The sequence below is a fragment of the Pseudomyrmex gracilis genome, unplaced genomic scaffold (assembly GCF_002006095.1).
Source record: "Pseudomyrmex gracilis isolate BER0280 unplaced genomic scaffold, ASM200609v1 scaffold_113, whole genome shotgun sequence".
In the NCBI taxonomy this organism is placed as follows: domain Eukaryota; kingdom Metazoa; phylum Arthropoda; class Insecta; order Hymenoptera; family Formicidae; genus Pseudomyrmex; species Pseudomyrmex gracilis.
This window is the reverse complement of record NW_018020697.1, coordinates 269,403-283,570: the sequence shown is the minus strand read 5'-3', so window position 1 is coordinate 283,570 and position 14,168 is coordinate 269,403. Positions and strand designations below refer to the sequence as shown.

The 14,168-nt window shown below is 40.5% G+C and overlaps 1 protein-coding gene across 7 annotated transcripts in view; it reads left to right on the top strand.

The window, feature by feature from the left end:
• The window catches only part of LOC109856298 (rap1 GTPase-activating protein 1-like), a 79,079-nt gene that overhangs the window by 5,732 nt on the left and 59,179 nt on the right, over positions 1-14,168 (top strand). For 2 of the 7 annotated variants that reach the window (XM_020431408.1, XM_020431407.1), the window contains exon 1: positions 2,269-2,792. The exons of 1 other annotated variant lie outside the window; for it this stretch is intronic. In XM_020431408.1, the coding sequence (XP_020286997.1) occupies positions 2,542-2,792 (251 nt within the window). In that variant the 5' untranslated portion in view covers positions 2,269-2,541. Of the gene's footprint in view, positions 1-2,268; positions 2,793-6,781; positions 7,081-8,403; positions 8,719-14,168 lie in introns of those variants that run through there. 4 more of the 7 variants (XM_020431414.1, XM_020431412.1, XM_020431413.1 and 1 more) reach the window with 4 other exon arrangements.

Genomic DNA, 14,168 nt, shown 5'->3' with positions numbered 1-14,168 from the left:
TATCTTTAACAATCTCAGAATTAAATTAATTAATATCGTACAAAAAAAAAAAAAAAGAAAAACCCGCGCGTAGCGCACGGCCGCAAAAAGCTGACGGCCACGTTTTGTCCCCTCGTGATTAATCCGCATGTATACATATATATACATGTATGTATATATATATATATATATATATATTTAAACACGGCCGAGTCGGTTAAAACGTAGGGACACGGCCGACACCGTAGCTCGATCATAGCCGCGTTACGTACCATACACACGTGAAAGGCGAATCGCGAGTCCTCGTGTGATTGACATGCGATTCGCCATCGTAGAGATGTCGTGGAGATATCGTAAATCTGGGTCGCGTTTGGCTCACATCGCCGCCCTGATGCAAGTAGGAGACATACCGATTACACTATGAGAATATATATACATATATATGTATATATATATATATGTATGTAGGTGTGTACATATATATATATATATATACATATACCTTTGTGTGTCCCATCTCCTCTAATGGGTCATTATGTACGGTGTAACTTACTTGCCCATACAACACATGACACATTTATTCTCTTGCCTGATTTTTAACAAATCCCATTATATGATCCGGTTTGATCGTAATCTTAGTTTGACATGAACAAAACTGGCGTTATGAAAAAAGTTTCTTTATTCGACACACGAAGTTTCCTTCATTTTGTGTGAAATTATATTTCTTGAATTTATGGTTCGTATACGAATACAAATTTATTTATTGATTTTTCTTTATTTTGCTTTCCTGCGCGAGTTGGCGCGGTCGCATACGCAGCCATATGTAGAACACACGCATAACGTTTCGCGAGTGACGTCGTGCATTTTTTTGTACATAAATAAATCAATTGTCATTCGTAATTTTGAATCGAAAAAGTGCTCTCGACAGTTACGCAGATCGAAAGTCGCTCCGAACTGAAGAATATGGCGACGTTACTTGCAAAACACAGTTTCACACTTGATCGATCAAATTGATCAATTTGATCGATACTTACGTAGCCCCTAAAGTGATGGTGTTTCGTTGATTAAGAAAACAAAGTTACCGGACAAAACTCTCTGCTAATAATTAATTGTAAATTGTAGTCAGACTACGAATGTTACGGCGTCGTGACACTCCGTACTATTTGATTTCGATCTTTGTAATTCTCTTTCTTGAGTTTCTCCTTTCCTCTCCGCCCCAGACTTGTTCAATTGATGACGTCGATACACCGCTGCGCACCGTGGATTCTATTTTTATATGGTACAAACGAGAAAATGACGTATTGCTTTTCTTTCGGCAAAACGTCAGGGAGAAGGTGAGCAACCCGGTTAACAAGGTGTGCCCTGTGAGTTCGCGAGGAAGTCACGTAACTTCCTCTAGGGTGTTCGCGATTACGTCCGATTCTACTCCTCCCCCTCCATTGATTGTCTCGTCATGTTCAACGCTGAGCTCTATCGATGTTATATCTCGTTGACCGTTACATGGATATATTTTATGTGATTGCGCAGAGATTCACTATAATAAATTAAATATTTGCTTTAACTCGCTATCCGTCGCCATTGCTTTTCCCTCTCTCCGTTTAAAAAACATACCTGTAGTACATGTATAAGTAAAACATAATGTACTTGAATGAATTATACTATTAGTAAAAATGATTTTAGAGAGAGAGAATCGTGCATAATTTACTTTACTTTGAAGTAGTCGTCAATTTCTCCTTTATTTCTCCTTTTTTTTAATTTCTGCTTTAATTGTTTAATATTTAATAATATTACGGAGTAAGCAAGGATAAGGTCTTTTTACGTAAATTTGAATTGTGTGCGGATTGTTATTCACACATACATCAACGCCCTCTTCGGAATTATTGTTACAACTAGAGCAAGAGATGATAAACGAAGCAATAGATTTAGATGGTAATGAAGAAGTGCAATCATCACCCAGAAAACACATAATTTACGTAAAATCTATTTAACTGATATTATTTTTGCTTTATCATTTAGTTTTATAATTGTGGTCACACAAACAAATTGAAAATAAATAATTCACTATAGTCACATTTAACCAATTAGTCGATCACGTTGCAATTTACAAACTCCGCCGCGACCTGCCTTATCTGCGAAGACAGGCGCGGAACGGGCAGCCGTGACTCCGTGGGGGGGCGACAGTTGAACGTTAGTCGAGCGTAACCGAACGCATCCGGCGCACGCGTTGGGAAAGAGAGGCGGTGGTGCGCGGACGCAGTTTCCCTCGGTATTCGGTATCGCGATCATACACTTTTCCCGGTATCGCAGAAAGGAGCGCGCAAACGCGCTCCACGGTACGCGGCGCGGAGTTGTTGACATTCAGTCAGGATTCGCGCGCGAAAACGAATCGACGCGGGTGTTCGCGTTCGATCGACAATCATCGCGTTTGGCTGCTTCGGAAATTTCGCGAATCGCACCGATCGGGAACGCAAACTTCGCATACGCTGCTCGAAAGACGCGCGTCGTCGATCCGGTTCCGTCCGAATTTTCAGTCGCACACGATTTGATTATCCTGAATGAGGCATGCGACGTCCCTTGACCCGCCATCTCTCCGAGGGTGGCGGCGGCGGTGCAGCAGCCGACAACGGTAGACGACAACGATCGTCTGTGAAGGAAGGCGGTGGCGGTGGTGACGAGCGCGGATACACCTGGGCCTATCGCGATTACGGCCATCACCTGTCATTCGGCGACCTTCTCAAGGCCCCCACGGCCCTGGCTGACTGCCGTAGCCGTGCGACCGTCTCCCCGGACTCTCGGAGCGTCACGATCCACAGGTAGGGTGCTTAACCCCGTTACCTTTTGCCCCCCTTTTCAGCTTCCCCTCGTGTCCCGTCTCTCTTCTTCCTTCGTCGCGTGTCCGTGTGCGAGTCGCTGTTATCAAATAAATACTGTATGTATTGGTGGTTTGCATTCCGCATTTGAATTGAGCCGCGACTCGGGAATTGATCTGACACTTGAAATAACATCGTTATATTGGATCGTCGTTTTGATTTATTAAATCGATGTGTGCATTGTATCATCTCGATTCGAAAACCAAACGCGCTCCTGGCGTTACGATTCTCGCGCAGGTCGAGTAAATTCTTTTTTTTTTTTTGCGATTATATATGTATAACTGAGATTCATTCGCTAAGATCCAACATCGCTTATTGGATACGTATCGTTATGAGCAGCATTATGAGGTTTTAAGAGTTGTTATTGAAATTTGCTGACTTCTCGTAAATTCTGTTTATCAAAGATATGTACATATTTCGCGCAGTAGTTTTATATATGATATTTTTCCAAAATAATAAAATATAAAATTTCAAAGTAATCTCAAATTAAATTTTTACTTTATCAAAAATAAACGAAAAATAAAATATATTTTGCAAACTATAAATAATTTCAAAAATAACATATTTATTATTATTTCTTGACACTTTACGACGATTTTAATACTTCATTTATTAATTTGTGTTTCAATCATCTTTTCTCTACGTCAATTTCTCGAATCACATAGAACCTGTTAATGCACAGTGAACACCGTAATGTTTGCCTTACATAACGATGGGGATCGGTTTGTGGGGAGGAAGGGGTGAGAGAGAGAGAGAGAGAAAGAAGGGAGAAGGGAAAGAGAGGACATCCTCATTCCGAGCTGCATCGGTCTGGCCTGGTCTGCCGATCGTCGATCGACCGTCGAGCGGAGATGATCATTGAGTAATAAATTAGATTCGCTAGGTGCCGGGAATTACGCGTTCGCAGCAGGTAGGGCGGCAACGCAGGGCGGAAGAACAGAAACGACCTTGAGGAGAGGAGCGGCGCGCGCTCTCCTCGCTGCCTCGATCGGCGAGATGACCCCGCTATTTCGATTAGCTAACGGAGCTAGCGTTCGTTGCGACCGGAACACCGGGAACTGGGTCACCTAGGTTTTTAAAGGCTTCGCACAGCATTCATCCTATTCGTTGCGATGAATGACGCGCGTTATGCTAACGCGACGTGCGGTAAACAAACCGAGGAGAGACCGTCCTCAATAAACTCACGTCATTGATTCTATCAGAAGTGAATGCTAATGTCTCAAGTGTAGGATTTCATTAAGATGTTTGGATGAAAGCGTACATTTTTTTCCTGCGGTTTTGTGAGCGACTTGTGCAAGATACATTATTATTAAATACATTATTTTATACATACATTATTATGTACATTATTTTTTTCAAGGATTTCGTAGTATTCTAAAAGTAAACACATATCTTCTCTCATAGATCGGTATTTGCCGGAATCATAGGATATGTATACATATTATATACATATACAACTAAAATATCGATATCTCAGTGTTCCGATAAGCGAGCTGTCTCGATAAACGATTCCTGCAGCTATATTAGATTATCCTGTCAGTAAGATTGAGTCCGTAAGATTTCATCGAGTTCGTAATATTCTGAAATCGCTCGTCGGTTACATTATTCGCTCAAATCTCTCTCTCTCTCTCTCTCTCTCTCTCTGTCTTATATTCGGTAAATTAAGTATATTTGTCTGAGTGACATTTTGATTAACATACAAAAATCATTATTGTTTATTGCTACCAATATATCTCTGATCTTGGTAAGTTTAATGTTATCGTTATCGGCGACGGAACCAAACAAGTTTGGCTTCGTCAGACGCGAAATTTGAGTGTCGTCTGTTGCACACGCAAACGTCTCATCAGCACCTTTCAAGATTGAGAGACGGGTCGATCCGTTCGTTGTCAGCTTGCTCAGAATTGCTTTTCTCGTCTCGAGATAATCTAAGTGTCCAAATGCAAATTTGATGCATCGTCGATGTCGCGCACGCGGAAAACGCGCATCGATTTCCGACGAAGATTAATGACCGTGCGTTAATGGCGGCTACGGCGGGGGGTCGTGCAAAATAATTCGCTAAATTTGACGGTCACAATAGCGACTGAGATTGCTCGGGAAAAAGTGTGCGTGGCATACACCAGTAATTGGCTATTCTATCCGAGATGCACCGGGCGTTTCTATACGTATCCCTGCAGGGGTTGCCCATCCCTTGTAAGAGCCGTCGTTGAATCTTGCAAAGGGATTAGCTTCCCCTGGCCGAGAGAGACGGAAGGAGATAATACAATTTTGATACAAGTTATACCGGTTTTTTTTTTAATGCAAAAATGAAACTTTTAGATGTGAATTGTTAAGATAAACACATATCACACACACGTGTACATATTAGAGAAAAAATGAAAAACTTATAAAAAAGCTTTATAAGAAACAAGATTTGAGAAATGTAATCACGATTTCTACACGCGCCAGCATGTCATCAATATTAATGAATTCGTAATTTTAATCACAATATTGGTGGTTAAAAATTAAAAGTTAGTTTAAAATAAGGTTATAATGTCAATAACGCAGTTAATATCAATACAGCATCGTCCCCGTGGGCGATTATTGCGGTTATCTCAATATGCTTTTATCATTATCTCTATATTATATCAATATTGAATAATTTGTAATTTTAATTGCGGTGCTGTGTTAATAAAAACTTGAAGGTTAGTTTAAAATAAAGGTATAACGTCAAATAGAGCGTAATAAATATGAATGCACAATATCCCCGTAGGCGATTATTACTGCGATTATCAGTGTGGTTCTATCGGTATCTCTAATTGTATTATCTGAGTCTCTACGTAAACTTCTTGATTTATTACCGTAAAAACAACACACGACTATATTCGAGTGGCAATCTTATCGGATGGTGGAACAACGACGAGCCTTTGTGGTATTTTTACGGAAGGAAAGCGGTCTCTCCAGAACTCGAAATTTCCCGGAGGTTTTATCGGTCGGTGTGCGACTTCCTCGAAAATCTACCGCAAACAAATATTCATATCGCCCGGTACACACACACACACACGCGCGCACATACATGACTCACGCACGAATAATTCAACGTTTCTATCCGTTTGTTTCGTGTTACTCCGCCGAAGGGTAGCGTTTAATAAAATTTCAATCGGCGATACAGATACATCGTAAATGTTTGAGTGCTCCGGGAAAAAAGCCCGGACGTTCGGGAAAATTGGCGCAATCGAATCGTTCGCTGTGAAATTCGTAATGCACTCCGAGACTCTTGGCCCTCGAGCGATTCACCGAGCGATCCATCGAGCGGTCGAACAACGGGGCATACTATTAGTATATATGTTCGGTAACTAGTTTCGCGTGATTTTCCGCCGGTTGCCAAGTCTCTTCCCCGTGCTATTATCCCAGTCGAAAATGATCGGTCTTGCGGCGGCGTAATGGCACCGGCGTGGACGAGGACGCCTATATGCCAGAGATTCTTAACCCTTAGCCAACCTAATCTGACCCCCCATCTATCTCTGACTAATCTTTCATCGCAAAAATAAATAGATGCCTCAACAAAATAGACGAAAGGTCTCTATCGATGTATTTTATATTCGGTAAAAATTCATCAAGTAAAATGCGTCTCGATATTAATTACAAACAGAATCGCAGAGTTGACCAAATAAAACGATAAGTGCGTTTCAATATCACTTAATCAGATATCAAATACATTGATGATTGGCTTCTGAAAGAGCGCAAATATCGGACACGAAAGACCGGCGAATTCTGAAGAGCAACTCGCGAGTTCTTCTCTCGAGTACTTCAGAAGCGGCAAGTGGAGGTGGTTGGAGAGCTTTAAGCGAAGAGAGCGCGATGAAGGAGGTGGCGGAGGCTGTTGCGAGTGGGAGTGAATGCCACTGACGATGCAAGTACGAGCGGACTCGTTAAACAGTTGTTCGGCGCTTCGATCCGCCGTAACGTCTTTGCCGTATCTTCTTTCGCGTTTCGTCGTCAATCGCGCGCGAGAAAGATCTGTCGATCGGTGAAAATCGCTCAGTGTGTTACCTACCTACGTACACGGAAACTCGAAATTGGTAATTAGAGCGTATCTAAACGTGCGAGATTTTCTCTATTTGGCGAAAGCCTGAATTCGAACTAGGTATACGACAATTTGCTGAAAGAGTATAACGCGAGATATAAACATCTGAGTTTATCGAACAACAAAACTGTGTTATTGTTATTATATTGAAGTGCAGATTTTATATATGTATGTACATATATATATATATATAATATATGTACGTAATATATATATATATAATATAATATATGTACGTATGTATATAATATATGTAAAATTGCTGTATACACTATGCAAATCAAACGAGAATCGCAGAGAAATGATTCATGAATATTGTCAATGTTGAAGCGCCGGATGCGCTGATTCTCGCAATCAAGACAAACGTATGAAAACAATAAATTCGCTAAATCGACAAGCGACCCACGTGAATTCCGCAAACGACGGAAACGACGAGAATCGCATTGACGGTGATTCGTTTCAATTTCAAGATCATTTGGATTTCCTCTTCGTCTTTGATACATGTGTTTGCAACATTGACGTCGTATATTGTTCGCAGAACGTTGTTCATCCGAATTAAGACAACGCGCGTATTTCCGATGATGTCATGTTTGCGTCCCTTTTAAAGACTGTTCATTATGAACTGAATTTTTCATGAATTGTTTCCGCATAACTGCTTTGGGAGTACATTCTCAAGTAGTCTAGTTTAGAAGGATGAATAAATATTTATCATATACGTAGAGGAAAAACGAGTTAAAGAACGAGTTTTTTTTATCCTGATTTTTAAAAATTGTAATTCTAGAAAACAGTGCTATAGATTAATGTTTTAAAATTACTTTTTAATTGTATAGTAATTGAAATCAGAATAAAAAAATAGCGGGCAAAAGAGAAAAAAAAATAGATAAATAAATAAATTACATATAAATTTTTTAAAGCAAAATTACACATAATTAACCCCTGAATCATCAGAACAAAGTTTGTCAAAGTACTTTATTATACGAAATCAGGAAGCGTTAAAGTAACAATTAATATTCAAAATGAGGCTTGAAATTGAGGCGGACACGCGTCGGTGACCGGTAGACGACATATCGAGGTCTTCCTGTTCGCATGACTGGACCCTTCCTCGAGACGATCTCGAGACAAAAAAAAAGACGTTCGTAGACGGCGGACAAACAGGTGTTTTTCGTGTCGCGGCGACCACGCGTTTGCCTTCGAAGAAGCGCAACAGAGAACTTAATCGATCGCGAACGATAACGGAACCGACCGCGTTGTCTCGGGAGAAACACGATTTTGACGAAGCATCATCCGACAAACTTCATCTTATGATTCTTGTAATTCGCAAGTTGCAACGGGCAACGATCGATCAATTCTCTGTCGTTTCCGTCAATGAGACCTCCCGCGTCTCTTTTCCCTCGAGAATCCGATTTCTCGATAACATCGTAATTATAATTATCATGACGTTTCCAATTACACGTTCAACGCCCCGGTTTAATTACATATCTCGTGTTGAAGACTCAGATAAAAATTGAGGTTTTGGTGCTGATTGAATCTCAAGTGTGTATCTTCCGTACAAGGTGACTCGCATAAAACGTGCGCGCAACTCGATTTCGAGGCATTGGGGACGTGGTACCGTTCGATAACTCGAGTTTAGACTTCGCTCGGAATATCGGTCGTGTGCGACGTACGATTATTTCGGCATCAACGGCACCAGCCGTGACGACGATTCCGATTTCCGACGGGGAGTTTCTCACACATGTGACGGAGCGTGATTAATTCAGCATACGACATGCTGAAGATACGCATGCTGGATTACATCGGCGACACCGGGTGAGTGTGTTGTGTATAATCTTTTACGTGTATGCACAACGCGTATGGGTACGCGTATCGCATTAAAATGTCTTGCATTAAAAGGATAACTGACTTTCCGATCTTCGTAATTTTAATTTACTCTTTAATTTGTTTTATTTTTTACACACATTTGTGAAATAATATTTCTGAAGATATCGCACGCTCGGACTTGGCTCGTGGTTTTCAGATATACAGTTATATTGTAATTTACTCCAGTTGCATGTATTTTGCAACATTAAATGCGCGTTTCTCTTTTTCCTTTTAAAACATCTCCGCGCGAACGTCGTCGTTGTTTATTTAATCGCGACTTAGATTCTGTCGTCGCGCGCCAACGAGTAAACGCATTGGCGATGAAATTGCCGTCATTAGATCCTATTTCGGTGCGCGCGCGAGTGTGGTCACCGATCTCGGCCAGTAGAAAACGCGCGTATCGCGCATCCGGAATACCAATAAACGCGGCCGCGGAGAACAAGGCTGATCATTCTTTTCCACTTCAGATATACATAACGACGTGCTTCTCGAGTGCGCTTAATGCAAATCGGGTTTAGGATGAAATTGGAGCGACTTAAGAGTCGTTCTCTCAAAACGATATAAACGGGAGCGACAAAAAGGACTTCAAAATTTATAGAGCACTCTCGTTCTTTTGTACTCCGAGGTGAAATCAGTCTACCGCTTATCACCGACAAATTAATGTGGTCGTCGTTAGGTTATTTGAATTCGTAAAAGATTTCGTGGCAAAATAATGGTCACTTGATTGCTGATGACATTTGTGTGTTAGATAATATAAAATAAAAAATAAGTTTATAGAAACAATTAAGTATTATAAATAGCGCTTATTAAATAATAGTTTGTGTCGCTCTTGCGACATCCTGTACCGATAAAAAATAAAAACCCGTGACTGACACTCATTGCGAATGATGCAATTCCCTCTCCGAGCGACCGATTCGCTGCCATATCTGCTCTCTGCCGTGCAGAGAGAGTGACGCGGATACATTTCTTATTTCCTGCTTATTCCACGGCCCACACCGTCCGTTCATCCGGGATATAATGACGGGCGCCTCGTGGGTGCGAAACATTGGCAAATTAATCAAACGAGGTCGTCGGATCTCGAGCGAGCAGAATTGAGCGCGCGCAACAACCGACGATCGTGAGGTTTCACTCGGTGAAACTTTTCCGACACTGTATTTACGCGTGCTCGCCGACACGCTTGTTGTTTCATCAAGCTGCCGTCTTGACTGTCCGAAAGCAAAGATGACTAGAACTGATACGCAAACAATTTGATGGCTCCGTCGGCATTAGAGTCGTTGAATTTTTCTTTCTCTTTAATTACCGTAGAGATAAACAACATTTCATTACCTCGCGCGAGAAATCAACAGAATTTTCTTTCATTAATATGATTTAATTAATGTATATTGTTAATTATTTTTATATTGTTATTTTTGTTTACGTGAGAGAAAAGTTTCGAAATTAATCTTTCGCGGTATTTACGGATGAAAATAATGTAAAGCCAATCGTGCGACTCAATCAATGTCATCGATGTGTCATCGTGACACGCGACGTTCATCCTGTGTTCTCTGCCGATTATTACAGGAAGTCGCGAAGAAACGTTTCAGGAAACGCAACCGCAGAATGCGTGCAATTTCCCGAGAGTGTCATTTATTATGAATTTGAGAAACTTCGATGTACGCTACACGCTGACGCAACGAAAGTAATTATACAGTATGACGAATAGATTGATAACGAAGGTGACGATGAAATATCGTTTGAAATGCGCAATTTGTAACAACGTTTAAATTATCGATCAAAGTAAACTAACTAGGTAAACTAACTACATCGCATTACTGCGATTTTGAAACCCGATTTCATTAACTTGTATATTTAAATTGAAATATATAAAGAGCATCTATATATAAAGAGCAACTTTAATAAGAGATATTCTCTCGCTTGCATAGATATTCGAGATCCATTTTCCACAAAATTATGCAGATATTGCTTTCAACTTTTGGACGTAAACATCCTTGTTTTCGAAAGCTCTCGTCGCATAAATTCCCTTCAAAATTTATTCGGTTCTCATTTCGGTGTGAATGCGCGATTATTCGCTAATCCTTTTACCAGATCCGCGCGAAGTAATATAATAAATTCTCTCTCTGCTTCTCTTCTTCCCCTTCCGCCCTTTCTCTCTGTCCCTTTCTTTCTTTCTCTCTCTCTTTCTTTCTCTTCGTGTATCATAAATACCTGATTTCGTGGCGCTATAAATCTCCGTTTCCGCAAATCCTTACACGAGCGTACGGCAAAGCGCGCGTCCTCATTATGCGAAATCTTTTATTGCACATCGGAGTGTCCGTTAGACTTAATCGCGATTTTATATTTCCTCAAGTATATATCTCGCGGTAGATAGATATCTCCATCTGCCGTGCAGCCTCCTCGCGTGTCTCTTTCCTCTGTTTTTCGACTCTCATAGACACAACACGGTTTATTCGTGGAGAAGCGATACTTCGCGAGGTAAGGCTGTCCGATTCCATACGTCCAGGGACTACGTATCTCTACTCGTATACGTGGGTGTACAGCGTGTTTCAGAAACGATCACACACGCGACAAATGTAACAAGCGAAAGTTACGATAAAAGACGTTACGGTTAATGTCGAAAGGACAAAAAAAAAAAACTATTGCGGGCAAGGAACCGGAGAACCCTCTTAACCGTCGCACGTAAGAAGATTGTCGCTACGTTAGCTATTTAAAAAATCAGGTTCTCGATCTGTATGAACGTCCCAAGACACGCCCACTTCCGCATGTTATATCCTGGTTTTACGTTTCTGAAAAGGATGTAACCGTCGAGGTGAGAGTCGATACGAGCGACGTGGTGGACATCTTTCGGGCGAGCTAGCGTAACGGAAAGATTTAGTGAACGTAGAAAGAGTTCGCCTATTGCCAGGCTTTACAATCTGAACGACGTTTCGATATCGGAAAAAGACGAGATAAATATAGGAAAATATTCGATCGCAGGATTTTAGAACGCGACAAATATTTGGACGAGCATGCAATATATATGTCGCGAACAAAATACTTTTAAAACGTCTGTTTCTAAAATAAAATAGTGCAAAGACTTTTTTTAACATAGTCAAATCTAGAATAGGTCGAGAATGTCACCTCCTCTGCATTTTAGCTTGTTTATGATTTCTCATAAACTGTGATAATAAATTTACCTAACCTTACAGTAAATTCTTTTTTGTGAAGAGTTATTCAGATCTCAGTTATTGGTATTACCGTTTTTATTCTTAATTTGTCTAAATAAATAGTTGATAAAAATCAACATAAACTGTATTAGAAGATCGGATCGATATTACTGCATTATTTAATTACATATTATTTTATTTAAAAATAGTGCAAGTATTTTTCTCTGAGACACCGCGTATGCATCTCACATCTCGTTACTTTCTTTCGCATAGCCGTCAGACCGTTCCGTTATGGACGCGGCGGAAGGAGAGAATATTATGGAGCTTTTAGTAAAAGCTGACATCTTGTCGATTTTATCGAAATCTCGAGGATTGCAGTGCGCGACGGCGGCAACCCGGTGGCTGCATTTAAACCGCGATAATAATTACCGAGGCTGACGCGACTCGCTAAGTGCCCGTGTGTACTGTATACGTTTCTCAAGTGGTAGAACCAGTTGCAGATGAAAGTAAGACGCGGGGAAAATCGCAGGGATTAGATAATTCCTGTCGGTTTAGCCACGCTTTTTTCTTCCGTCTTTGATTTTTCTTTATCATCGATTTGCGAGAAACGCGCGAAAGCGACAAAACGTCGCGTGGTCGAATCTAATTGAATTTCGCAAAACATCGAATTTAATTTGCTTCATCGATATACGATGTTTCTTTTTTTTCACTTGTTTCCCGCGGCCAGGAGAACGGCCGGTTTTGAAGTCGCCTATAGTGCACATTGCACTGTGACCCGGCATTCGTGAGTTCGAGCAATAATCCCTTGACACCCGCGACGGCGAAACGTGGACTTTCTTCGCGTGCATACGTGTGCACGCGAATATACAGGGTGTTCCATTTCGTTGCACCTTGTCATTAAATGTAATCTGAGATACGGATCGTATATACGACAAACGGTTATTACACATTTCGACATTCTCGCGTTAAATCAGCGATAAAATAAAATCGTTTTCGCATCTTTCGCAACCTGTTATTTATATGCAAATTAAATAGGTTACAGCGTTAAATAGCTTTAGAGCATTAAGGGAACTGTCGGCGTCACCTTGAAATATTTCTTCAACGTTTTATCTCGATGTATTTCAGTCAGATATTTCAAAGGCAATTTATATATATATATATATATATATATATATATATATATATATATGATGAAGATACACTTGACTTTCTCTCTCTCTTACGAGACATAGAATTGAGTCATGGTATGACCTACCCTTTAAAAGCGATGTTGTCGCGCGCACAAACCGGCTTACTTTTATCACGTCCGTTGGGACGAGCAATATTAATGCTAAATATCGAGGTCATCGAGAAAAGCTAATTTATTGCCATCGCCTGCGGCTTCTGCACATCGATAGTATCCTGAAAAAGATCAGCAGTAATAGTCCTCGGGAATATCCGATTATCGAATGAAATATATATGTATAATGATATAATCGTCACCCTGCGACCATGAGCGCGTCGCTTCTCGAATCATAAGTGTCGCAGGATACGAAATAAATGATGATTCAACCGAGAAAAAGAGAGAGAGAAAGCTGATATTCTACTTTTCGCGCTTCTAACTTTAATAACACGTGACGATAACATTACGCCGAGTTAGATTTTCACATAATCATCTAACGTTCAATCGTGTAATCATGTAATGTTTAATAATTCATAATTATACCATAATAACGCTCAATATTAAATAATAATTTGTATAGAAAACGTGGTTATTTACTGACACCCGGTATACCATCGCACGTACGCGTGTTTATTTGCACGTACCTGCGTGTTCGCAAACAACAACGCACAGAGGAATATCGAGCTCTCGCCGCGAGTGTTCGCGAGAATTTGCTTTCCGCCTGAGAGCAGGTAATCGCTGAATACGAAAGTATCCGCAGGTATACTCTCGCGCGCGTCTCGATTCCGCTGCGTGTTCCTAATCTTGCGTGTCGCGACCACGCGAGAAGACTGATAGAAATCACGCATGCAAATCAGCGTATAAAATAGCATCTCTCATGACGATGTATCAAGTTATGTAGGTACATATTTAAATCCGCGATACAAACATTTAAACAATTTTTAGTTTTATTTTTATTTAAGAATAAAAGAGAGAGAAAGAGAGACGTTTAAAATAATGAATTCATCGGATTCAGAATCAACTCTTGGAAAAAAATTTCTATCTAAAGTCAAGAAAACTTAATTATACTAAAAAAAGTGTTTATATCAGCTATT